General features: G+C 55.3%; 2 protein-coding genes across 2 annotated transcripts in view; both read right to left on the bottom strand.

The window, feature by feature from the left end:
- Positions 1–2,324: 2,324 nt before the first annotated feature.
- ELF3 (E74 like ETS transcription factor 3) lies at positions 2,325–7,617 on the bottom strand. The gene is made up of 9 exons (XM_059487915.1): positions 7,500–7,617; positions 6,560–6,728; positions 5,776–5,997; positions 5,465–5,548; positions 5,258–5,371; positions 5,044–5,133; positions 4,405–4,521; positions 4,060–4,255; positions 2,325–3,335 (listed from the first exon to the last, which is right to left on the bottom strand). Exons 2-9 carry the CDS (start codon positions 6,720–6,722, stop codon positions 3,215–3,217), a joined length of 1,107 nt encoding a protein of 368 aa, XP_059343898.1. The 5' UTR covers positions 6,723–6,728; positions 7,500–7,617; the 3' UTR covers positions 2,325–3,214.
- A 10,620-nt stretch (positions 7,618–18,237) lies between these two features.
- KIF21B (kinesin family member 21B) overlaps positions 18,238–26,717 on the bottom strand; it is a 48,892-nt gene continuing 40,412 nt past the window's right edge. Inside the window, exons 31-35 of the mRNA XM_059487742.1 lie at positions 23,959–24,123; positions 21,629–21,746; positions 20,297–20,467; positions 19,658–19,857; positions 18,238–18,448 (exon numbers count right to left, since the gene is read on the bottom strand). Coding sequence (XP_059343725.1) covers positions 18,394–18,448; positions 19,658–19,857; positions 20,297–20,467; positions 21,629–21,746; positions 23,959–24,123 — 709 coding nt within the window. The 3' untranslated portion in view covers positions 18,238–18,393. The remainder of the gene's footprint in view (positions 18,449–19,657; positions 19,858–20,296; positions 20,468–21,628; positions 21,747–23,958; positions 24,124–26,717) is intronic.

Below are 26,717 nucleotides of genomic sequence, written 5' to 3'. Positions count from 1 at the left end.
GCCAGCCTGCTGGGCTTATCTATTTACAGAGAATAAACACCTCACCCACAGCCCCAAAGCTGAGGGACAGCAGCCAGGAGCACAGCCAGCTCCTGTGAGCCCCAGCCTGGGGTTGGGCTTGCCCCACTCCCCCTGGTTGTGTCTGCTCACAAACACAGTGATGGGCACTGGGCACGGCCTGGCACCTCCTGTGTGTGCCACTGGCCTGGCACCTCATGTGTGTGCCCTCCTGCCGCTGCCCTGGCACCTCCCCTGTGTGCCCCTTGCCCCTCCTGCCACCCCTCAGGCCTGTAGGAGCTCCAGGAGGTCAGGGATGGAGCTGGAGCACCCTGCACTCACTGAAGCCAGCAGACACCAGGCAGGAGAACCTGTTCCCTGGGGAGGGTTATGCAAGGAGCCTGATGGAGGTCTGGCTGCAGCCCAGACCATGGACTGGCTCCAGGGTCACACCCAGGGCCTGGGACCTCTTCTTGCACCACAGGGCAGCCCTGATCTCCTCAGCCCAGGGTGTATCTGGGAACAACTTCAGCCCAGCATGCTGGAAGGCAAAGAGGTCTTCCCAGGTGGACCAGCAGAGCAGCTCCATGTAGAAACAGCAGTTCAACCCACAAAAAGGAAGATGGGTCTGGCCCATGGGCACCTTCTGCCCCTCAAAGCAGCTGGGTCATGCCCTTGGTGTTGCTGCAGCATCTCTAGGAGGATGCTGAAGCCACCAACATCCCAGTCAAGCTGAGGCCAGGCAGACTGGGAGCAATTCCTGCTCTGCTCAGGGGCACAGCCCACATGGCCTGTTTGGGAGCTTGCTTTGAAGGGTTACTGCTCTCCTTTGCAGTGTGTCCCACTCCTGAGAGTGCTGGAGGGGGGATGTTGAACTGTCTCTGGCAGTAATGAAGGGCAGTAGGGGAATGTGGGCAGATAGGACAGGGAGGATGGTTTTAAATTAATCAAGGAGAGATTTAGATTAGATATTAGGAAAAAATTCTCTATGGGTGTGGTGAGATCCTGGCACAGGTTACCCAGAGCAGCTGTGCCTGCTCCATCCCTGAAAGTGTTCAAGGCCAGGTTGGACAGAGCTTGGAGCACCCTGGGATAGTGGAAAGTGTCCCTGCTCATGGCAGGGGATGGAATGAAATGAGCTTTATGTCCCCTACCAACCCACACTGTTCTAGGATTCTGTGATGCTATGATAATGGCTGGATTCCCCTGCCAAAAATGCATCTCAGGCTGTGCAAAACACCTTTACTGTCTAGGCAGCAAAACCTCCCCTCACCCTCCTGCTGGTGCTCTGGCTTCTTTCCTCAGTCCCTCCAGGCAGGGCTGAAACCATAAAAAAGGATGTGGCACAGCTTTTGTCTGGGTATCCCAGACCTTGTCCAGCTCCAAGCTCAGAGAACAGGTCTCAGGGCTTTTGTCTTTGGGGGTGAGCAGGAACTGAGCAGTGCCCAGTGCCCTGTGTGCCCCATTCAGCAGGTGCTGGGCACCAGCAGAAGGTCAGGGTGGCACCAAGATCTGGTGTCACTCACTGTGAAATGCAGTGTGTGCCAGCCAGGAGCCACTGCTCCTGGCCACGGTCATGGCAGAAACATATCAGAGAGTCTGCTTGGCCTCCAGCACCCTGAACCCCAAGACAGATCCTGTGGGTTGGAGAGATCCTCTCAGCACCCCTGACACAACCTCCTGCCTTCCTCACAGCTGGGCTGGATGGGGAGGCACCATGGCATTGGGCAAGGAGGGGAACATGAGGTGTTTGGGCTGCCCACACTGCCAGGTCACTGCAGTCCCCCCTCCTGAGATGTGGCCCTTGTGCCACCCAGGTCCTGGCAGAGGCCAGAAAACAGCCAGGCTCAGAGATGAGCAAGCATCAATCATCCTGTAGTGCCTGTGCTGCTTCTTGGCATCCCTCCATGTCTCCCTGGCCAGGGAGAGGCTGAAGGTGCTCCCCCAGGTGCTCCCCCACGCTGTGACTGGGTATTAATGTGAGGGTGTGAGAGAAACCCCTGCCCAGATCAGCCAGGGCTTTGCTTCCCACCAGCCTGCAGCTGGTGAACTCTGGCTCCAGGAAAGGCTGGAACTCCAGAGGGCTCTGAGAAGGGCCAAACTTTGGGAATGGGTGTGAGATGCCCCTCCCTGGGTGGCTTTGAGCCAGGCTGGGACAAGCCCACCTCACCCTGAGGAACACCCTGTGCCTCTGTGCCAGGATGACCAGGCAGGAGATGGTGGCAGACGAGGTCCATGCCATGGCACATCCCAACTAACACAAGCCTGGACCTCACCATGTGTTTAAGAAAAACAAGGGAAATTACAGATAGGTACAAAAACCCCAAACAATTTATTCATCTTATATTCACACTCGAAAAGGAGAAAACCACATGCACCTGGTGGGTGCCTGGCTGGGTGGCACCAGTCTGACGTGGCTGGCACAGCACCAGTCTGTGCCCTGTGACATCAGTCCAGCTGAGCATCACCACCTGCCACCACACACTGTGTGCCCCACAGCACATGCTCTCACACAGGAACATCTCACTCATGAAAAAATAGATCTGTACATTCACTATGTACTTGGTTTGGGTCTCACATAAATTAGAAGCTGCTTCTGGAGAAAGTGCCTGTCTCTAGACACAGGCCAGGCAAGAAATGCAGCATGGCCCTGCTGTCCCACATCCTCTTCTCACTCACTGAGGGCTTTCTGGGGCCGGGTGAAGCTCCACAATGTTCCCATCTTCTCTCAGCAGGTGCCACACTGAGAAGCTGCTACACAAAGGGGGTCTCACCCAACCCACACGCAGTGAAAAGGACAGGGGGCACCTTTGGCACGGTGCAAGCAGTGAGAGGGAAGACCCCGCAGCTGGGACAAGCTCTGTTCAGTCACAGGTGACACAGATGTGCTGCTCCTCTGCCCAGGCAGGAGGTGGGTGATAGCAGGAGACCTGCTGGGCTCTCACAGTGGGGCTTGAAGTTCTCTTCCCCGTTGCATCTGTTCAGGCTTTGGAACAGCCACAGTCCCCATGGCTCCAGCTGGAGGTATGGATCCAGCAAGGGAAGTTTGCAATAACCTACTGGAGCCAAAACAGGGGCTCTGCACACCTCGGCGCAATTCCACACGCTGCATGGGCCAGCAGCTTCCAGATACAGCTGCAGGCAAAGTTTCCTGTCAAGGAGCCCAGCTCAGGGCTGGCCCTGAGGGGCTAATCAGCCCCTGGCTCATCCAGGACTCCTACAGCTCCTTGTTCCTGTTGAGCACCTCCTCTTCCTTCCAGCCGCTGGAGTTCTTCCCAAACTTGTACACCAGCCGCCGTCCATCGACCCTCTCCAGGATCTCTCGTTTGTAGTAATATCTGTGGGGGACACAGGTGCAATCAGGGCTCTGAGGATTGCATTTCTGTGGCTGAGATGACCCCCCCAGGTATTAGAAAGTCTTTTTTTCCCAGCCCCATGACCGAAGAAGAAGTTGAGATTTGTCAGCTCTGCTTTTCAGGGTTTATTTTTCCTTATCTATTCCATTCTTTCTCTGACCTGCTGAGATCTGTCCAGCAGGTCAGGTTGTGGCACACTGACTGCACTTGGGGTGGTGTTAGCTTTTTATACTACAAACTACATGTACTTTATTTACAATAATTTTCCAATACCTATCACCTTCGTTAGACAGTCTGTCTCTACTCTAAACCAATCCAAAAGTGTCACCATCACAGCAGAAGATGGAGGACAAGAAGAATGAAAAGAAGGATAGGACACACCCAGATTCCTCCATCTTGTCACTTGAACCCCCATTCTAAAAGCCCAAAATTCTACTTTTTCATCTTGTGATAATTAACTATCATTCTACTCAAACTCTTGTGGCTTGTAAGCCTTCACACAAAGTTAGTAATTGTTTCCATGGACTAAAATCAAAGGCACAGGTGTTTTTGACTCTGTGCCAAGGTCTCTGAGCCCTTTGCCAGGGTCTCAAATCACCCACAACAGCCAGAGGAATATCCTGGGTGCCAACACTGAAGAGCTGCTGGAGGGCTGAGCTGAGCCCCAGTGGGGCTGAGCCCCGCCAGGACAGGGCAGGGCACTCACCTCATGGCTCTGCTCAGCTTCTCATAGGTCATGCTGCTGTTTTTCTTCTTCTGGCCCCAGAGCTGAGCCACAGCCTCCGAGCGCAGGAACTTGAAGACGCCCTCACGCCGATCCTCCCACTTCATGAGCCCCTCGTTGAGCTCGGGGTGGATCAGGATGTCCCGGATGAACTCCCACAGGTGGGTGCCTCTTGGGGCTGGAAGAGGACATTGAGCTGTAAAGCTGGGAAGCTCCTGCAGGTCCTTGGACCTTTGGCTCACCCTAAACCCCCCTGCTAAGGCCCTTCCTCCCTCATTCCCCACAAAGCCAAGAAGCCAAGAGAGGCAGTCCGTGCTCCTCACGTACAGTGCTTGCTCTTCCTGTTCTCCAGGCAGTCTCTGCTCTCCTTGCTGAGTTTTCGGGGCCGTCCCCGTTTCCTCTTGCCATGTTTGCTGTCGCCTTTTTTGCTGCCTGGAAAGTGCTCTGTGCACACAGAGAGGGGCGCACGTCAGGCTGGGCAGCACATGCTGGGCTACAGACCCTCCCTCTTTTCCCACCCTCTTTTCAGGCCCAGGTACCAGGGGAATATCCCCTGAGAGCAAGGTCACCCCATTTCCTCCAGCCTCATCCCCAACACTATGCTTAGGGCAGCATGCTGCTCCTTCCCCAGACCCTACTGCTTCCTTGCATTCCTGGTGTTCCCAGTGTCATCACCAGCTGGGCTCAACACCAAACACTGACTCCTGTGCCCTGGATCCCTGGCTGCAGCCTTCACCCATCTGCCACCACCCAGCCCTTCCCACAGGATCACCACTGCCCTGCCCATCACCCTGCTCAACGGAGAGAAACAGAAGCAGAGCACCCAGGGAAACAGGCCTTTCCCTCCTCTCAGTGTGAGGATGGGTGTTCAGGTGTTGTCCCTAAATCATCGCCAGGTAGGAAGTGCAGAACTGCCAGGGAGCCAGCCCTGCCCTCCCAGCTCCTGTCTGGAAGGAAACAACTCACCATTAGAGAAAAGCTTTGATTCTGCAGGGTCGAGGTCGAGGTCACTTCCACCGGAGTCCTGAGAGTTGGGGCTGTGGGACATCACAGGCCCTGAGAGGCAAAAAGGATCAGGGTTCAGACCTCTGAGCATCTGTGGGCTTTTCCCCCTGGTTCCCACCCTTCCCCTGCCACCAGACTGCTGCGAGACCCAAACCCACCCTGTCAAAACACTGACCTGAGACATCAGAGCTGCCTGGGGACATGGAGCCTGGCAAGCAGGTGAAGTCTGTGAAAGGGTTTGTGGGCTTTAAGTCCTCCAAGGAGTCCTTGGCACAGGGATTTCCCAACTCTGGAAGGGGCAGAGAAGGGAAGAAGGGCTTAGCCTTGCTGCCATCAGTATGTGATCCCTGGGGAAAGGGCTTGGCCAGGGCCCCTGTCTTACCTAGCTGGCTGGAGTTCAGGAAGGTCTGGGAAGTCGCATCCTCTTTTTCCAGCAAATCAATGATCCAGTTCAGCTCATCAGAGGCTACAGGGGTGAAGGACTGGGGTTAGCAATGCCTGTTCCATACGAAGGGGAATAGTGCAGAGTAGGAGCTGAGCCCAGCCATGCTTGGTCAGCTCTGTGCCCCCACACCCTCCCACGCAGCCCCTGCAGTGCCCAGGAAGCTCTGGCCTCCTGGGCTAGTGGAGGCCTCTCCAACTCATTCTTCAAGCTGCTGGGCCTGCAGGAGAAGGAGAGCCTGGTGCACTCACTGATCTCGTGCAGGCGGTCGTAGAGCTCGTCCCCCAGGGGCCCGAAGATGCGGCGCATCTGCTCGCGGCTGCAGTGGCACAGCGTGCGCCCGTCCATGTTGCAGCAGGAGAAGTCGATGGAGCTGGCATCGTACTTGTTCTTCTCCACGTGGTAGCTGATCCACTCCAGCACCTGCACCTTGCTCCAGAGGTATGGGAGCTCACTGAACCACTGGGGCTTGTCTGTAAGGGACGGAGAGCAGGGCTCAGAGCAGGGTGGCTGTGCCAGCACCGTGTGCCTCGGGTGGCACTGGGCACCTGGTGTGGGGCAGTGGCAATTCTGAGGGACACACAGGCCCTGCTCTTGAAGAGCTATGGGACTAAAGACGCCACACTTCCCCCACGGCTGGTTTCGGTGCCATTTGTCCTGTTTGTGCTGTGATCCAGCCTGCTCTGCTGGTTTCTCATGGTGCCTCCCTGAGCACCATCACGAGCCCCCATCACCAGGGCTGTACTTCCAAACTGCTCCTGGTAAGCCCTGGCAGCCTGTCCCCTATGCTGTGCTGTGGGAGGAGGAAAATGATTCCCCCATCTCCTGGATAAATCAGATACATGTGCTCCCTTGTGCCACCCAGGGTGTCCTCCCACAGCCTTTCCCTGGGGAAACTGAGGCATGGTGGAAGCTGCCGACTTGTCCCAGTGGGACGAGTATCTTGCAGCGCTCTTTCCAGCCAGTGGCACTGCCTCACAACTGCCCCAACATGCCAGCTCCCCAATGCCACCAGTGCCACTCCCTTGCTCCTACCTGTGCTCTGTGCTGGGGGCTGGCTGGCCGGGAGGCCGAGCCCCAGGGTGCTGTCATCCCCAAGCTGTCCCAGCATGTCCAAGCCTGGCTGCACCTCGTCAGGCTGGTACATGGCGCTGATGTAGTTGGAGAAGATGTTGCTGATCTCACAAGATCCTGCCATGGAGCTCTGTGCCAAGAGATGACAGTGAGCCCAGAGAGCCCAGTGAGCCCTGGGCTCAGCACCTGCAGCACCCCAGAGCCAGGCTGGGTGAGGTCGGGCTGTCTCTCCCTCCACCCATCGTCACCTCTAGGTCACTTCTGCAGAAATATGCACCCAGCACCTGCTGGCTGGGGCTGACTCACAGCTCCTCGGGGGCCAGCACACAGGGAGGCTGAGCCACAGCAAGCTGGGGACGTGGCGTCACTGTTTGTGAGCAGCCCTGTCCCAGCAGCCTGGCCTCATCCAGCAAGAGGCGACAGCCAGAAGGTGGCTGGCAGGGAACAGTGACCCTGGCCTTGCCCAGCAAGAGGTGACAGCCAGAAGGTGGCTAGCAGAGAACAATGACCCTCAGCCAGCAAGAGGTGACAGCCAGAGGGTGGCTGGCAGAGAACAGTGACCCCCAGCCCCTCTGAGGGTGAGGGTTTGGGCACTCCCCTGGCCCAGTGCTGTGCCACAGCTCCAGTCCTCTGCACAACAAGCACATCCCAATCACTGCAGCCAGGAGGGCACCAAGCCCTGCCCAGCCCTCACAAAAAGCCAAATCGTGCTGTCCATTTTGGGGCTGCTGTCCCGCTGCCCCCTCAGGGCCCTCACTCCCAGCTGAGGCGGGACAGCCAAGATGGAGCCTGGAGAAAAGGCCAGAGCACATCCCTGCTGAGAGCCAAGGTGCAAGGAGAGAGCAAAGCAGCTGTCCTAGCCTCGGGGACATCAACAGGCCCGGCAAAAAAGCTTTGGTACCTTCTGTGGTGACAAATCCAGCAGCGGTGGGTAATCCAGAGAGGAGGCAGGGGAGAGGAGCCGGGGAGAGGAGTGAGGCCAGACCGGCCCTAGGCTCTGCTCATGGGCCCCGGGAGGCTGGTGCCGATGGGCAAGCCCTGCCCGTGCCTCTGCTTTTATAGCTTGGGCGGTGTAACAATCTGGCAGCCCGAGGGGAATTCCAGCCCCAAACGTTCATGCTCCCAGATCCAGGTGATTTGCATAATATGAACCACCGGGTCCCGGCCCTGCGCTGCCTTGCCGGGAAATCTGGGCTGGCCAGTTTAATCATTGTTAGAGCCCGTGCCCCAGCGGTGCCCAGAGTTTCACCGACACTGCCTTCACGGGCTGCTTTCTTGCCAGGCTCCTGTTTGTTTGCTCACAGCAGCAGGTTCACTGCAGCCAAAACCACCCGTGGGGTCGGGTGGGCCCTGTGGGGTTTGCCTGGGCAGTGGAGCCAGGAGCTATATCCCAGTCCTTCACTGTGGGGAACTGGGCACACACCTGGCCAGGTGGGCAGCCAGCCCTGGCACTCAGCAGGTGCAATGGGGGTACCTTGGGTGGCACAGATTTCCCAGAGCAGGAACAGGTCTCAGTGACCAAGCAGGACAAACGCTGGGGACAGCACACATGCTGGTGGGGACAGGTGGTTTTTGTAGGGGTACAGCAGAGACCAGGGAGGTGCCTGAGAACTGCTGCTCTGTCGGTCAGAATGGGTCAATTTTTGCCTGGGGGAGGTCTGGGTGAGGCTGCAGAGCTGTGACAGCCCCTGCCCTGCCATGTCACACGTGCCTGGCACTGACAGGCACACATGCTCACCAGGGACGTGTGCCAAGGGACAGGCAGGGTCGTGGGATGCATTTGGGGAAGTACCTTTGGTGGCTCTTGCCTCTCTGGCCTTGGGCAGGGGTACCTGGGGCCCTTTGAGGTTTATTTGTGCTGGGTTTAGCCCAGCTGGCAATGGCGGCCTGTGCCAGGCCAGTCCCAGCCAAAGCTGGGGCACCCCTTTGCCTGGTTCTGGTTCTTTGCTGAGCCACATGCAGACTGAGGCAGTCCTGGAGAGCAGACCCTGGCATCACACAATTACCCCCTTGTCACTTCAGGTCCTTATCACTACAAACCTGGCAGCAAACTATCTCCTGTGACACTGTGCTGGCAGGCTGTTGCAAACATGGATACTCCAGCCTGGCATATGGACCAGCAAGGGCAGGGTGGCTCATGTCCTGTCCCCTATGTCACATCCCAGTGTGCCAGCCAGGAGGCACCAGGTCCCACCAGCTGATCACCCACCTCAGCTTCATTCCTCCTCAGCACTCTCACGAGAGCTGGTGCTGCCAGGCCTTTCTGTTTCCTGGGCAGCATCCCACAGGGACATCCCCCTGGCAGGGAGCAGCCCTGTCTGTCACTGCCACAGGGCCACCAGGGAAAGAGACCCAGAGCCAGGGATGGAGCCCAGGGCTGCCCCGTGCCCAGGAGCTGGCTGCCCACTGGGCAGTGCCTATGCTTGGAAAGCTGCCCCTGGGGAAGGTTTTTCCACCCTCCACTCCACTGTAGGTGTCCCTAGAGCAGGGTGGGATGTGCCAAGATTTCACCATCCCCTGGGCCACCAGCCAAGGGGTGATGAGGTGGCCTTGTGGCATTTGGGAATCTCCTGCCCGAGCTGTGCACAGCCCACCCACCCAAAGCTCTGCCCCTGGCAGGGAATCTGGGAGCTGCCTGGCAGGGCTGTGTGGCACAGACCACCCTGACCAGGTGTCCCTTCCCTGCAGACTGACCTCAGGGAGGCACCACAGCCAGGCCAGGCACCCAGGCAGTGCCACCATGGCAGAGGGGCTCCCAGGGGTGACACCCTCAGCCTCCAATGTGTGCCTGGCACAGTGGGAGCCCTCTGTGTCCTCCTGAGCCTGCCCCTTCCTTCCCTGGCCTTTGGCAATCAGGAGGCCAGAGCATCTGAGCTCTCCTCCCCAACCCCTGCAGGTGCCCTTCACTTTCCTGCCTGCAGGAATGCCCTTCCTGCCCCTTTGCCCACTGAGGTGCCACAGCCTGGGCCCTGTGATGGCCCATGGGGAGATCACCATGGGCAACCCTCCTCAGAGATGCTGAAACACTGTGCTGGTAGCTTGGGAGGGCATAAACCCCTCCTCAGGTGTCCCCTAAAGCCCTGGGGCACAGCAAGGTTCAGAATGGTGCCCATGAAGCAGCCCCAGCCCTGATGGGCTCAGAGCAATTCCTCCCTCAGCCTGAGGATGGGTGGCACGGGGCTGCCAGCATCTCATGGCCACAGCTCCCAGGGCTGTGTCCCTGCTGTCCCCTTGCTGCTGGCCCAGTGCACCTTCAGGCACAGGGCACTGTGAGGTGGCCATGAGTGTGACATGGTGCCATGACTGGCAATAAAAAGTGTCTGTGGTGCCACAAGTGGGTGAGGCACCAGGTGGGAGCAGGAGTGATGTCACCTGCCCTGCCAGGGGGAGTTGGGCCCATGACACCCCCACGCTTGTCCTGGCAGCACCACGGAGGCTCAGCCAAGGTGACAGCCGTGTCACAGGCTGAGGGTGACACAGGGCATGGTGCTGGGGGCTGAGGCACTTCTGGGCACTGCCAGCCCCCAGGGACACCTCGGAGCTGGGCTGGCATTGCTCGGGACCGGCACTGCGGGCACGTTTGAAGCCGGGCTGCGGCCCCAGGGTGTCGGGGCAGGGCAGGGGGTGCGGGAGGAGGGACGGGGGCAGCGGGCACAGCGCGGGGCTGGCAGCCCCCAGAGCTGCTCGCTCTGCCCAGTCCCACAGCGCTGCCTGGCAGAGGGGCAATGGGGGCTGCAGGAGCTGAGCCCGGCCCCAGGGGCTGCAGGGACGACAGCTCGGTGTCCCCCTCCCCACCCTGGAGGCTGCCCAGCGTCCTTGGACTCTGGCATCGCTCACCTCGGGGGCTCAGCGGGCACCACACGGCGGCACCGTGTCACACATCCCCCACGGCAGCAGCCCGCAGGGCCCTGCCACCTCCCCACCGCCCCCAAAACCTCCTACCTGCAGGACCCTGCACCGCCCCAACATCCCCCCATCCCGCAGGACACGGCACTGCATCTCCCCAGGGAATCCGGGGGCTGCCTGGCAGGGCTGTGTGGCACAGACCACCCTGAGCCTCCGGCAGAACCCTCGTCCTCGGCGGGACCCTGCGCCCCCATCCCCGTGTCCCCTCCCGCGCTCCGGGCGCTGCGGTGGCGCAGCCAGGGCTGACCCCTGCTGGCGGCCCCGCGCCACCGCTCCTTCCCTTCCCTTCCCTTCCCTTCCCTTCCCTTCCCTTCCCTTCCCTTCCCTTCCCTTCCCTTCCCTTCCCTTCCCTTCCCTTCCCTTCCCTTCCCTTCCCTTCCCTTCCCTTCCCTTCCCTTCCCTTCCCTTCCCTTCCCTTCCCTTCCCTTCCCTTCCCGATGTGACGCTGCAGGCTCAGGGATGCTCTGACTCCTGAGGGGTTGGCACTGCCCGGTGGGCACCCCTCCTCCTCCTCCTCCTCGTCCCCAGGAGAGGGGCAGCCCCTCAGCCCCTTCCACCACCTGAGCCCCTGAATCTGCCCCCCTAAGATCAGTTCTGCCCCATCTGCCCCAGCACCTGCTGCCTGCAGGGGCAGGGTCACCTGAGAATCCTGGAAATGTTCCTTTGGAAAAGCCCTCTAAGATCATCAAGACCAACAGTTCCCCCAGCTCTGCCATATTCACCATGGAACCGTGTCCCCAAGTGCCACATCCACAGGTCTTCTGACCAGTTCAGGGATGGTGACTCCACCACTGCCCTGGGCAGTTGTGCCAAGGCCCGAGCACCATTTTTGTGCAGAAATTTCCCCCAATATCCAACCTGAACCTCCCCTGGAACAACTTGAGGCCATTTCCTCTTGTCCAATCTTCTCCCAACCAAGAGGATTATAGAATCACCGAATGGAAGGGACCTTTAAGGGCCACCACGTGTAATCCCTGCCATGGGAAGGGACATTCTCCCCTCCATCCAGAAGAGATGCAGCCACAGTCCCCCCTCCCCATCTATCCCCCAGCCCCTGGGCCAGGCTCATGGGCACAGGAGGGGATGGGAAACTCCTGGCTGTGCCCTTTCCCTCCTCAAAACCACCTCTGTGCTCCATCCCTTCATGTCAAGAACATTTTATTTGCAAAGACAAAAAGGCAAGAAACAAACAGCCATTGAAAAACGTACAGCAGGAGAGCACAATAACTTACACTATTTACAGGAACACACCAAGGTAGAAAACACACACACACACAAACCCCTCATGCTCTGCCAAACCCAGCCAGGGCCGGGCTGCACAGCCCCCACAGAGACACCACCAGCCTCCAGGGCAGCTGGCCTCTGGGAAAAGCCCCAAAAGTGTGAAAAGGCATCTGCTGTTGTGCTCCTTGTGCAGGGAGGAGTGATGGAGCAGGGGACACAGTGCTGCAGCTGCCCCACACCAGGCTGGGGCAGCACCTGGGGGTGCCAGGCCAGGAGGAGCAGCTGGGAGGAACCAGGGCAGAGCTGTGGAGGGTGACAGGATGAGCCCTGGGGAGGAGGAGGAAGGTGCAGGGCTGTGGTGGGTGACAGGATGAGCCCTGGTGAAGAGGAGGAGGAGGAAGGTGCAGGGCTGTGGTGGGTGACAGGATGAGCCCTGGTGAAGAGGAGGAGGAGGAAGGTGCAGGGCTGTGGTGGGTGACAGGATGAGCCCTGGTGAAGAGGAGGAGGAGGAAGGTGCAGGGCTGTGGTGGGTGACAGGATGAGCCCTGGGGAGGAGGAGGAAGGTGCAGGGCTGTGCTTTTCTGGGAGCTGGGTCTGTCCCAGTTACAGCTGGAGCACCGTGCAGCACCTGGAGGGGCTGGGGGGTCCTCGTCCCTTCCCAGAAGGGTGAGGGGGGCTCAGGAGGACGAGCAGCCTGCAGGAGACAGTGAAGCTCCAGGGAGAATGTGGAAAGCAAACTGGAGCCCTGTGCTTGGCAGGGATCGTACCTGGACTCTCCAGTGTGGGGCACTGGAAGGACTGGTGAGGGTAAGGAGCACTGGGAGAGCACCAGGGGAAGCAGGCACTGGGTTTGCAGCACCAAGGCAGGAGGCAGCAATTCAGACCCCAAAGCAGCTGCTCAGAGGTGGTGAGGAGGGGACCTGGGGGGACAGGATGGGACCCCAGAGCTCCCAGCCCAGCCTGTGTCAGCAGAGCTGTAGGTGACAGGGAGGGGACCCTGCTCAGGAGGACTCACAGTCGTTTGGGGATCCAGTGCTTTCAGGCTCCTGACTCTGGTCCAGCCCTGCTCCCCCCACAGAGGCTGGAGCTGTGTGCTGGGGATGAGGAGACCCCCAGAGCCAGAGTTGGGCCCTGGGGAAAGAAGCATAACCCAGCAGCCTGAGGCAGGAGTGCAGGTATGAGCACACCCTTGTCACAAATCGAGGTGCCCAAGGGCAGAGGAAAATGAGGTGTGTGGTACAAAGGCAGCTCCAAAGTGTCCCTGCCCTGGAGGGACTCTGAGACCACCAGAGGGGACTTCAGGTGTGCAGCCAGCACAGGGCACAGGGATGGAACAGCTCACCCACAGGCAAAGAGCCTTCAGCCCAGTCCTCCTCCTCCTCCAGCCTCAGCCCATGGTCCCACTGGAGCTCTGGAGGGCCAGGGACCAAAGGGCCACCCCTCCTAGACCCACTGCATGTGGGACCTTGTGCTTTAGTGTTTGGGAGGACCTGCACCCCAAACTGGCTCAGAGCCCCCTGACCCCTGTGCCAGGGCAGCTGCCAGCCTGAGCTGGGGCTCCAGGGCTCCCCTGGCTTATGGTCAGTGCCTGGCACTCAATCTAGACACAACTGGAGTTTTTGGGAGTGAAAAATCCATCACACAGCAGAATCAGGTTCTCACAAACCATGCCCAGCCTGGGCAGAGGCTTTCACAGCACATGCAGCAGGCTCTGGGCACTGGTGGCTGGAACCAGCCCACCCCAGCCATGTGCTCTGCACAGACATCCCCCAGCCCAGAGCTCCATCACATCACAGAGTATCTGGGAGAGCAGGGGGAGAAATTTGGGCTGAGCTGAGCCTTTCTGAGCAGCAGGCTCTGGGCAGAGGTGGCTGGAAGCAGCTCACCCCAGCATTGTGCTTTGCACAGACATCCCCCAGCCCAGAGCTCCATCACATCCACAGAGTATCTGTGAGAGCAGAGGGAGACATTTGGGCTGAGCTGAGCCTTTCTGAGCCCCCTTTCCAAGGGACCAGATGGAGCCACCCCCAGGCTGCCAACCAAGCCAATCACCAATGAAACACCACAGATCCTCAGAATCCCACAAGGAATGGGAGCAAAATCTCAGTGTTGCAGCTGCTCTGGGGGATCCCTCTGGGGCAGGGACCCCAGCCCTGCTCCCTGCCCAGGAGGAGCAGGGAGGGAACACAGGGGGTGGCTCAGACATGCAGCAAGGTGGGAGCGAGGCCACGTGTCCCCAGGATGAATTCAAGTGTCAAAACCATAACAATAACAATAATTAAGAGAAAAAAATAATAAAAATTCTTACACCACAAACTCCCCACCCCATCCCCAATAGGAAACCAAATGAGAACAGCACCCAGCTTGCACCGTGAGGTAGCTAAACCAGATCAACAGCAAGAAATGAAATGCTCTTCTGCATGAAAAACATCAACCCACACAGGAACTAAGAGCTACACACACACACATACACATACACACACACACACAGAGCTATGGGATCACAGTCAGCCCTGGCCTGGTTCCAGCCAGGACAGAGTTAATTTTGCAGTAGCCAGGAGGGGACATGGCCAGAGCCCCGAGGTTCTTTTAGGCCACCTCACATCATTGCTGGGCAGGGGGAAGGGATCTCTTCCAATCAGGGTAACACTGCAGAGAGCTTTTGCACATGATTTGCTCCCTTTTGTACACTTTTGTTATCAATATTGTTGCACTTTTGTTATTAATATTGTTGCTGTTCATTTTTCTTATCTCATTGCTGTTTCCAGTCAATTGTTCCTATCTCTGCTGTGATTTTTTTAACTTTTGTGCTTCCAATCCTCCTCTCCATCCCACCACAGGGAGGGAAGGAGGTGAGGGTTGTGGCAGCACACAGTTGTAGTGGGAACACCAAATTGGGGAATAGCAGTCCTAAACCACAACAGTTTTTTGTTGTGTTTTTTTTGGCATTCAAGGTAGGGCTTGAACAGTTAAGATAACAACAGATCTGCCCAGAGTGGCTTGGAAGCAAATTAGATCTCAACATTTTCTGTATTGGGTACTGAGCCACTGGTGACAGCATTGCCCATGTGGGTACCCAACCCTGCATATATTTCTGTCTGCTCCCATCACAGCCTCTGGCTCAGAGCAGGGAGGGGGATCAGGATTGCTCTGTTTATGACATGATAACATCAAGGGTCATTAGGGCTGTTTTGAGTGTTGCTCTTCTACCCCTACCTGGGGCACTTCCTTTGGGACTCCATTAATAACAACCATGACCACCCCATGGGGGAACATGGGAGGATGATTTTCCCCAGACTTTCACCCACTTTTCTCCCTTGAGTTCTGTTAAAACAGCTTCTGAAGCTCTGAATTCCCTTAGGATGTTAAGGAAATAATTTTGCCAGGTGTCCTTAGTGCAGTGCACATAATCTTTGGAGTCAAGAAAGAGATTTCTGGGAAGGTTCTTCAGAGATCTGAACAGAACAAACAGTGTTAAAGGTGACTCCCCAGCTCTGATGATGAAGATCATTGTTTTTTCTTCCTACCAACCTGTGTCTCAGCTGTGTTAAATGACTGTCCAAACTGGAGCAGCTCAGTTCCAGTTTAGGACTGGACTTATTCTCCAGTCTAGGGCTGTGGACTGAGGAAATGTGCCCTGTCACACCAGTACAGACCAGAGCCTCTGCTGCTGGGAGCAACTGGCACACCACAAGGCATCCTATGGTTTTACCTGCATGAGCACAGAGAGAGGACAGGAGGAATTGGGAAGGAAAACCCACTTCTGCCCCAGAAGCATGGCTGTGTGAGCTAAGAGGAAAAACAACAACTGCAGGGATTCTTCAGGGATAAATGCCAGCCCAGCTTCCAGCGGGCACGTGCTCAGACAGAACAACAGGGCTAATGTCACTTCTGATCCCCCTGAATGCCTCTCCACAGCTGCAGCAGTGAGCAGTGAGCACCCAGAGGGCCCTGCCTGCAGCCAGGGGGGGACAGCAGCACTGGGCTCTGCTGGGCTGTGCATCCAAGGCTGGCCCAGCAGATCCACAGCAGTGTAAGGCTTGGTCACAATGTACTGATGCCATGGAGACACACAGGGGAGCATCCATTCCTTCTCCTCAGAGGAGAGGTCTACTCTGGTCAGTAGAATATGGCTGTGGTCAGGTCAGGGTGAGCACTCTGCATGTGAATCATTCTCTCTTTTATATGCTTCTATTATTAACATTGCTGCTGTCTTCCTGTTTGTTTTTTATCTCACTGCTGTTTGCAGTAAATTGCTCTTATCTCAACCTGTGATCTTCATCTTTTGTGCCTCCAATTCCTCTCTCCACCCTGCTGGGCATGGGGGTTTTGGTAGGAGCACTAAATGGGAGAATGCTATTCCTAAATCAGGGCTCCCCTCCCTTCAAACCCCCTGCCTCAGGACAGCAACGCCGCAGCACCAGCTCCCTCCCTCCATGGGCTGTGAGAGCCTGGACACAGCAGCAGGAGAGGCTCAGGACAGGTCACTCAGCCCTGGAATACTGAACAGGCCCTTTCAGCCTGCACACAGGGAGGTGTTGGGGGCAAAGGCAAGGCAGGTCTGACCCTGGGTGCCCCCTCCAGCCATGGCAGCAGGGAAGGCTCAGGGCAGGCACTGGAGATCTCAGAGCACACAGGTGCAACACCAGGCTACAGCCAAACACTTCCCAGAGACAGCCACACACACAGAGCCCCTCCAGCCAAACCAGCTGAGGAATGAGTGTAAAAACCCCTCCAAGACAGGCCTGGGGGGTGGGAGACACCTCCTGCAGACCCCCATGGCTGTATGCCACTGGGTGCTGAGCTCTCTGTGCACTTATGGCCTGCACAGGTCACACAGGATGGATGGGAGCCTCTCCTCAACACAGCCACCAGTCCTGGCTGTGCAGGGCTCAGCCACACTCCCAGGGAGCAGGGACTGTCCTGGCAGGGTCACTCTCACACACACAGACACACAGACACACACACTCACACACATGTACCATTTACCCTCCAACAAGGCAAGCCAGCAGGATGGAATTTTCCCAAAAAAAAAAGGCAACCCTCCCCTTCCCCCACCAAATCAATACAGAAATTCCTGTCTTTCATGATGCAGAGATGCAGAGGGATCCCCTTGCTCCAGCCAGAGTGCCTGGAGCAAGGGTTGGTGGCAGATGAGCTGGGGCAGTTCAAGGTATCACCATGGTTGGAGAGAGCAGAGGGGAAATGGTCTGTGCTTGATGGGGCAGGTCCTGGAGCCCCTGGCCTCCAAGATCCCAGTTCAGTGCTGTGGGATCACATGGAGAAATCCTTAAATTTGAGTTCAAGTGCTGCTTCTTCTGTGACAAAGGGGAAAGGAGAGTGTGTGAGGCAGGAACACCCATCCTGGGGTCTCCTTGGCCATTCCACAGGGCAGGACAGAGCAGGGGATGGTCCAGTGGGCCATAGGAGAGATGGAGGGGAGCTCCAGTGTGAGACCAGGGCCTTACCAGCCCCTCTTGAACAGGAGAGACAGAGGAAAGAGCCTGCAGAATGTCCTTGGGGAAACACTCCAGGGTGGAGCCCCCAGACCCTCCAGGAGATGAGATTGTGCAAGATCATCCACTGCAGGATTGTCCTTCCAGCACAGGGGGAGTCAGGGACTTGTGCAAGGTCAGTGTGCAACCCTGTCCCCCTCTGCTCCTGCCACAGTGACTCTGGTTGCTCCCTGCCTTGCTGGTTCCTCTCCAGCCTTGCATCCATGCAGGCCCAGCCTGAGCAAGCTCCAGTCCAGGCAGAGGTGAGGGCAGAACCCAAGGGAAGGACAGGCAGAGCCACAGCAGCGGGGTGCCAAATCCAGCCTCGGCCTTTTTGCCCTGTAACCTCCATTCTTGCTTCATTTCTCTGTCCCAAGGGGGTTAACTGGCTGCAGGAACCCAGCACAAAGCCCTGATGGGACCACAATGTCCAGAGCAGGGCTGAGCAGGCTGGGCATGTGGGGGAGAGCCCAGAGCCATAGGGCAGTTGAGTTTACAAGTGGGGTTTGGAGAATGTCAAAGGAACTGCAGCAGGTCAGTCTGGAAGCTGCCCAATGGAGAACATCCCAGGCTTGCTGTGCCTCATGAGATGGGACATGGCAAAGGAGCTCAGAGCACCCTCCAACCACTGGGGACACGTCCACACAGGAAAGGGAAGGCTGGGAGTACCAGGAAATCCTTCTGCAGTCCCCACAGCAGAGGTGCCTCACAAGTAATGGCTCCAGAGAAGCATCCTCTGTGTGGTGGTCCTGGCCAGCAGACACCAAATGTCCTCGTGGAGTGGAGAAGACTCCTGCAGGAACCAGCCCAGGAGCAGCACAGCACGGCAGAGCCATGGCAGGAGGGAGCTGGGTGTCTCTGAGGAGTCAGGGACCTCTGACCCCCAAAGTCCTTACAGCAGGATGGGTGAGAGATGAAACATTTCCTGTTCACTGGAGAACCATCAGAAACCTCAGTAGGAGGGCAGGTGGAGCTGCTGCTGCCCCACAGAGCTGCTTCCTCACAGGAGCTGACCAGAGTATCAGATGCAGCATTGTCCACCCCGTTGGGTCAGACACAAAGAAACCCCTGTGCTGGGCTGAGCTCCTGTGGGTGGCTGAGTCCTCACTGAGAGCAGGAGAGGTGCCCTGCCCCTCACCCTGCCCACGCCTTGCAGTCTTTGTGCAGTTCCTAGTTTGACCCCGCAGGCAACCTCCTCCCACTCCAGAGCTTCACTGTCAAGTCGCTGAGGAGCAAAGGTGAGAGGGACAGCATGACCCAGGGGTTGGGGCAGGAGCCCCACAGCACTGCCCACAGGGTGCTCACTGCCCTCCCCTCCCCAGCACGGCAGCATGCAGCCCCCCAAGCTTCCAGGCCCTTCTCCCTTGGCAGGAATTGTCTGGTGCACTTTGGGGAGAAGGCAAACCCAATGGGGCTCAGCCTCCAGCTCACCCCTCTGGCAGCAGCTGGGGACAAAGGGAAAGGGTGACCCCACACCAGGACTCCTACCCGCCCTGAATGAGCTCCAGCAGTGAAATCCAGGGAGCTGCTTTGCTCCTGGGGCATGGGCTGATTTGGGGGTGGCTGCTGACTCCCAACCCACTATCCATGCAAAGGCACGGGCAGGCCATGGCTTCCCACTGAGGTGCCAAAGTAGATGTGGGCACTTGGCGAGGAAAAAAAACCAAAAAGAAGTGAAACCAAGGCAGGGGATGACTGGGCCAAGGGGGTGAGTCCATTCTAACAAAGACTTATCAAGTGGGGAAAAACTCAGAATAGTTTCATACCGTGAAGAAGCAGCTCAGACCAGAGAAAAAATGGGGGGGGAGGGAAAGAGAGAGAGGAGCAAAAGCAACAGTGAGAGGGACAGAGAGAGGGGAGAGATGGAGAGAAAAGGGAAGGAGAGACAGAAGAGGAGCATATGAGCAAGAGAGTCAAGAGCAGGAGGGTCAAGGCAGACTAGTAGCACGGCCCTTTATGGCAAGGACGCGTCGTGGAAGGCAAGGGGTGAGCCCAGGCACGTAATTCCATAACTTTACCCGGCAGTCACTGTGGCACAGATGGGAGGGGGGGAGAAGGAGAGGCAGAGAGAGACAGAGAAAAAGGAAGGGAGAAAAGGGACAGGGTCGAAAAGAGGATATCAGAGTCTTGCTGCTGAAGAGCTCCCCGAGAGCAGCAGCCAATGCCCAGCCCCGAGGGAGAGGGGTCCCTGCGTGGGGAGTAACCCAGGGCATCACCAGAGCGTGGGCAGGGGGTGGCCAGGGACAGCTCTGGGCACTGCAGTGGGCAGGCTTGGCCGTGGGCAGCTACAGTGGGCACAAGGAGATGAAGGAGGGACTAAAAGCTGCAATTCCCTCCCCGCTCCCTGCTCACCCACCCAGCCCCAGTGGGGACAGCTCACACCCAGGGTCTCCCCCTTCCCAGGGGCCACGGGGGCAGAACATCAGGGGCTCACCTGGAGGCAGTGAAGATGTGCTTGGAGTTGGTGCAGATGGCATTGATGGGGCTGTCATGGCCCTTGATCTCCCCCACTGGGGTGAAGTTGTCCACGTTCCACACCTTGATGACGCCTCCTCGGCAGGCGCTCAGCACCATGGGGCGCCCGGGGATGAAGGCCAGGGCACACACCCAGTCCTTGTGGGCATTGGGGATTTGCTGGAGGCACAGAGCACAGCCATGACCAACCTCACCTGCAGCACCACGGGCAGCCCCATGCACCCATCCTGTCACTGTGTCAGGGAGCTCAGCTCCTCACTGACACCCCAGGACTGACTGGGACCTGGTGGAACTGGAGGTGCCCAGCTAGGAGCCAAGGGCGTGGGCTCAAAATCATGGCTTGGTTTCTCCCTTGGGCAGGAGACAACAACCCAGAATTCAGGGTGGAACACAAGCCCCCACACTGCAACTGATGCCTCAGCCTGTCTGAAAGAGAGGCAGCAAACCCAAGCATCCTGCTGGACAAATTATGGGGGCACAGCACACCCTCACCCACTCATGGTCAGGACTGTAAGTGCCCGCTCCACTGGCACCAGGTTCCTGGACAACCCCCAGGCCCCAGCAGCAACCCTCCCCTGCCCTGTGCTCCCCTCCAAACCTGGATAAGTTCCTGCTGCTCCAGATCCCACTTCTTTATGCCGTTGTCCCTGGAGCCACTGAAGAGGACATCTCCCTGGATGGCCAGGCACTCGATGCCATCATAGTGAGGGGGCTCGAAGTTGTGAGTGGGGCTGATATTGCCCACCATGCCCTCTGTGATCTCAAACACCTGGGGGAGAGCAGCAGGTAACAAACCACAGATGGCACTGGGACTCCCTGCCCTGGGCAGTTTGGCCACCACGCTCTGTGTCCCAGGCTTAGGGCACCCAGAGTGATTTTGGGAATGGGACTGGGCATTGGCTGCTGGAGGCTTTTGGGGCTCAGGGTCCTGCCACAAGCAGAGGAGATCTGACACCAGGGACAGCCCCACTCTGCTGCATTTTACTCATGGTGAGCCTTCACACTCCTCTGGAGCCACACTGACAGCTGAGGGGGATCCTGTCTCACCATCTCACCACCCCTCCCCACTTCCCTGGGGACAGCTCTAATTCAACCTGCTAAAACCTGAAAGAAAGGGAAAGGCTCCTACTGTGCTGCAGCAGTGACTGAGCAGGCACAAGGCATCTTTATCAGGGGGGAATTATGGAGCACAGCAGGGTGAACTCATCTGGGTCAGCCCTCACATGCAAATCACAGCCAGAGAGTCTGAAGAAGTTGCATTTCTCTTATGCATCAAAGGTGCATTGTGGACCAAGCAAAAGGCAAGATTTGGGAATAGGAAACAAGTGAAAACCTCACATGCAGAGGTGAAAACAGAATCTGGGCTCAGCTCTCAGGAGGAGGGAAGAGTGAGGGGTTCCCAACATCTAGGCTTCCCTACAGGATTTTAAAAATGTGAGTGTTAACGTGGTAGGTGCTGCTGCCTGTCTCTTGTCCCCAGCAAGCCTCTCCTGTTGAAAGGCAAGGCTGAGTTAACAGTCAGGCAATGCAGTCAAACCTCCACTCACCCTCACCACAGCTGGATCAGCATCAGAGGCAAGAAAGGCTCTTTTGCAAGGGTTTATTCCAGCAGGGTAACTCAGTCCCTGAAGGACAAACCCGGGCAAAGAGGAAGAACCACGAGGAGCAGGAGCTTATAAAGGGGAAGGGGTGGGGGGCAGAGGCGCCTGGCCTCCAGGGGTAGGGGGGTGGTACCAGGGATACCAAACCAGTGACAGGGGAAGGAGAAACCAGAGGAAGTTGTGACACCAAGTCCATGGGGGAGACTGTTTTCCCTTTGGGAGGGATGATCTATGGTAAGTGTGATGTTTCCAGGGCTCAGGGCTTGGGGATTGACCAAGGGGGGAGATGCTACAGGACTGGGGGTGCTGCTCCCCAAGGAGCAGAGTACCTTGACATAGTGATCCTTGGAGCCTGTGACCACCAGGTCGTGGTTGCTCGGGGTCTGGCTCACTGTCAGGCACATCACGGGCCCGATGTGGCCGCTCAGCTTCCCCACGGGCTGCAGCCTGAGGGCAGCAAGGGCACAGCTCAGCCCCTGAGGGCAGCAAGGGCACAGCTCAGCCCCTGAGGGCAGCAAGGGCACAGCTCAGCCCGTGAGGGCAGCAAGGGCACAGCTCAGCCCCTGAGGGGCAGCAAGGGCACAGCTCAGCCTGTGAGGGCAGCAAGGGCACAGCTCAGCCCCTGTGGGCAGCAAGGGCACAGCTCAGCCCCTGAGGGGCAGCAAGGGCACAGCTCAGCCCCTGTGGGCAGCAAGGGCACAGCTCAGCCCCTGAGGGCAGCAAGGGCACAGCTCAGCCCCTGTGGGCAGCAAGGGCACAGCTCAGCCCCTGTGGGCAGCAAGGGCACAGCTCAGCCCCTGCTCCTGCTGGGGCTCATCCTCCCACCCAGCCCTGGGTGCCCCAGCCAGGGCTGCTTCCTCTGGGGCAGAGCCCATGGCCCGTGATCCAGGGGAGGAGGGCAGATTGAGTGTGCCAACATCTGGCGGCAGGGCCCAAGCTGCAGCACAGGGTTGTTAAATTAACCTTTAATTCTTAAATTCAGATTTGTTATTATAAAAAAATCTTAATTTTTCTTAAATTCAAAATATTAAATTTTAAATAAATCTTAAAATTAAGAAAATTTTTAAATCTTAAATTTAAGAAAACCTTAAAGATTTATGATCTTAAAAAATCTTAATTTTTTACAGATTTAAAATATTAAATGTTAAATTTAGGAAAAAAATTAAAATCTTAAATTTAAGAAAATCTTAAATCCTAAATTAATCTTAAATTTTTAAATTAAGATTTATGATGTTTAAAAATCTTAAATTTTTTTTAAAATTAACATCTTAAATTTTAAATATTAATTTTTTTAAATTAAAAAATCTTAAATTTAAATCTTAAATCTTAAAAAAAACCTTAACTTAATCTTTAAGTCTTAAATTAAGATTTAAGATCTTAAAAAAATCTTAAATTTAAACAAAAATTAAAATCTTAAATTTAAAAATCTTAAAAAATCTTAAATTAATTTTTAATTCTTAAATTAAGATTTATGATCTTAAAAAAATGGTACATTATTATAAACTGAAAATCTTAAATGTTAAATTTAAAAATCTTTAATTTAAGAAAATTTAAAAATCTTAAATTTAAGAAAATCCTAAATATAAATTTTAAATCTTAAATTAATCTTCAATTCTCAAGCTAAGTTTTATGATATTAAAAAAGCTTAAATTTTTACAAATTTAAAATCTTAAATTTAAGAATCTTAAATTTAAGATCTTACATTTAAATCTTAAATCTTAAAAAATCTTAAATTAATCTTTAATTCTTAAATTAAGATTTATGATCTTAAAAAAATCTTAAATTTTAAAAAATTTAAAATCTTAAATCTAAAAACTTAAACTTAAGATTTAAGAAAATCTTAGATTTAAAAAATAAAAATATTTAACAAAATCTTAAATTTAAATCTTTAAAAATTCTTTAACATTTTTTTAAACCAAAACCACTAGGATCCCATAGGAAAGCATCCTGAAAACCCTTATTCCAGGCAATTCCTGCTGCGGAAAAGGCTTTAATTTTGCCCAGTGAGATAATTTCATTTCCCCCAAGCGGATAATTTCATTTCGTCCAAGGGGATCATTTTGTTTTGCCCAGGGGAATCATTTCATTTCCCCCAGGGGCATCATTTCATGCCACTCTGAGCCCCCATCCCTGCCCAGCTCAGCCCCATCCCCGCCCAGCTCATCTCCCATCCCTGCCCTGCCCAGCTCCCAGCCCTGCCCAGCTCATCTCCCATCCCTGCCCTGCTCATCTCCCATCCCTGCCCAGCTCAGCCCCATCCCTGCCCTGCCCAGCTCCATCCCTGCCCAGCTCAGCCCCCATCCCTGCCCTGCTCATCTCCCATCCCTGACCTGCTGAGCCCCATCCCTGCCCTGCTCATCTCCCATCCCTGCCCAGCTCATCTCCCATCCCTGCCCAGCTCATCTCCCATCCCTGCCCAGCTCATCTCCCATCCCTGCCCTGCTGAGCCCCATCCCTGCCCAGCTCAGCCCCATCCCTGCCCAGCTCAGCCCCATCCCTGCCCAGCTCAGCCCCATCCCTGCCCAGCTCAGCCCCATCCCTGCCCTGCCCAGCCCCAGCCCTGCCCAGCTCCCATCCCTGCCCAGCTCAGCCCCATCCTTGCCCAGCTCCCATCCCTGCCCAGCTCAGCCCCCAGCCCTGCCCAGCTCCCATCCCTGACCTGCTGAGCTCCCAGACGCGCACGGCGTTGCCGGCGGCCGCATAGAGCGCGGTGCCCGCGGGGTTGAGCGCGATCTGGTTGATCTGGTGCTCGCCCTGCACGCTGGTGACCATGCGGCTGCTGGTCCCAGCACACGCGTCCCCAGAGATCACCTGGCCCGACGACCTGAAGGGGGACAGTTCAAAGGGGTGATGGATTGTACCTGCTGGGGAGTAATTAGCGTTGAGTCTGTGATTGCACGAGGCTGAGCAATCACAGAATTCACAGAATGACCAGGTTGGAACAGACCTCAAAGATCATCGAGTCCAACCCAGCCCCAGCACCTCAACTGAACCCTGGCACCCAGTGCCACATCCAGGCTTTGTTAAACACCCCCAGGGATGGTGACTCCACCACCTCCCCGGGCAGCCATTCCAGAACTTTATCACTCTTTCCATGAAAAACTTTTTCCTGATATCCAACATATATTTCCCTTGATGTAGCTTGAGACTGTGACCTCTGGTTATGTCAGTGCTGCCTGGAGAAAAAGCCCAGCCACACTTGACTACAACTGACCTCCCACCAACTACAACCCTTCAGGAAGTTGTAGAGAGTGATAAGGTCACCCCTGAGTGTCCTTTTCTCCAGGCTGAGCACCCCCAGCTCCCTCAGTTGTTCCTCACAGGGTTTGTGTTCCCAGCCCCTCAACAGCCTCAGTGCCTCCTCTGGACATGCTCAATGTCTCCATGTCTTCCCTAAACTGGGGGCCCAGAGCTGGACACAACACTCCAGGTGTGCCCTCAGCAGTGCTGAGTAAAGGGGCAGAATGACCTCCTTGCTCCTGCTGGCCACACCATTCCTGATCCAGGCCAGGAGCCATTGGCCTTCTTGGCCACCAGAGCACACTGCTGGCTCATGTTCAGCCTGCTGTCCATCAGCACCCCCAGGTTCCTTTCTGGGCACTGTCCAGCCACACCATCCCCAGCCTATACCTTCATTCTACTATCCTATACTATGTGGCCGTGTTTCTCTTCACAGAGAAAAGCAAGGCACAATTTTTCCCAATGATTTTCTGGGAAAAGCAGAGAGAAGCCTCAGAGAAGAGAAAAACAATTCTTATGTCTATTCTCTGCTCCTGTTGTTTTGCACCTGTTGAATGTGTTAGGATATTGTTTACCTGCAGGAATTTAGTAATTGGGTTTTGCTGAAGATTGTTTTGTTTCCTTGGCCCATCACAAAAAGCTGTTGCCTGATTGTCAAGAGACAGTCAGGAGTTTTCTTTAGTATTCTTTAGCATTCTTTGTAATATAAATATAGTATAATATAGGATAATAGAGTGTTCAGCATTCCAAAGCCTTGGAGTCATATTCAATCATTCCTGTGATGGGGGTGCTCTGATATTACTATAATACCATATTATACTATAATACTACATTATCCTATTAAGAAAAAACCCATCTGTGGAGACAGATGGGCATGCCAGCCCTCTCCCTTGGAGAGCAATCCCTTGAATGGGCTGTGATAAGATCTTCTCAAACTCTTCTTGATTGAGAAATCCTCCTTGGTCATGGTCAGTTCCCAGCATGCTTTGGAATCCCATGTAGATTTGTTGGGAATGATTGGGTTTTCCCACCCCTGCTTTTCCCCATAAAACTCCCAGTTTCTGCCCTGTTCAGGAGGGAGCTGCTGTCACTGGTGTCCTTTGCAGGGTGCTGGAATAAAGGAACTCTGTGGAACAATCTCATGGCGCTCCTGTCTCTTTGTCCCTGTGTTGGCCTGGGGACACCTCACCAGGCAGAGCTGAAATCACTGCTGAGAGCTGAAATCACTGCTAAGAGCTGAAATCACTGAGAGCTGAAATCACTGCTAAGAGCTGAAATCACTGAGAGCTGAAATCACTGCTAAGAGCTGAAATCACTGAGAGCTGAAATCACTGCTAAGAGCTGAGCTGGCTGCCCCTTGCTGGGGTTACCCTGCAGCTGAAGGACTGCCTGAGACCCAAGAAAGTTGTCTCTTGCAGGATCTCTCTCTGGGAAGGTTGTGGTGTCCAGGCTGAGCCATCAGACCCCTGTTGCCCTTGCAGACAGTCTGATACAGCTTTGACCTAACTGGTCCTTGAATCCAAAACACCATCACCAGTGACCAATTATAAAATCACCCTTTGGTAAAGAAATCTCCATAACACATTCCACATGTGCACAATGACAGGTGCAACAAGTGGAGATAAGAATTTTTTCTCATTGTTTTCTCTGAGCTTTCTCCCAGCTTCCCAGGAAAATCCTAGGACAGCTGTCTCTCTCTGTTCAGGAATATGTGGTTACCACAGGTGGTGCCTTGTCAAGGCTGAACAGAGCCTAGAACAGAGGTTGGACAGAGCTAAAGAATAAAGTAGGAATTTATTAGGAGGCCTCAATGGATCCACCTTGGGCAGCACAAGAGCCCAGCAATTTACATTTTGTCTGAAGCAAAGTAGCCTTATAAACATATCACCACTATGGTAGAATTGTGCCTAAAGACAAAAAAGCTTTTGTTCTCTATTGCAGCTTTCTAGATACCCAAGGCACTTAGTATAAGTTTCTACTAAAAGCTAAAATCTATATTCTAAATCTATATTTCTATTTCAGTTTGTAGCTTTATATATCTCAGTTTCTCATGGGGTTTCAGTTCAATCCTTGTGCTTAGATTTCGCTCCAGCCCTGTGCCCTGAGGGGCTTGTACCAACAGCAGCCAGGGCTACAGCCCAGGTGAACCCAAATGGTCACAAAATGGATGACAGGTCA

The sequence above is a fragment of the Ammospiza nelsoni genome, chromosome 23 (assembly GCF_027579445.1).
Source record: "Ammospiza nelsoni isolate bAmmNel1 chromosome 23, bAmmNel1.pri, whole genome shotgun sequence".
Lineage (NCBI taxonomy): Eukaryota > Metazoa > Chordata > Aves > Passeriformes > Passerellidae > Ammospiza > Ammospiza nelsoni.
Note: the sequence above shows the minus strand (reverse complement) of the source record. Positions and strands in the feature narration are given on the sequence as shown.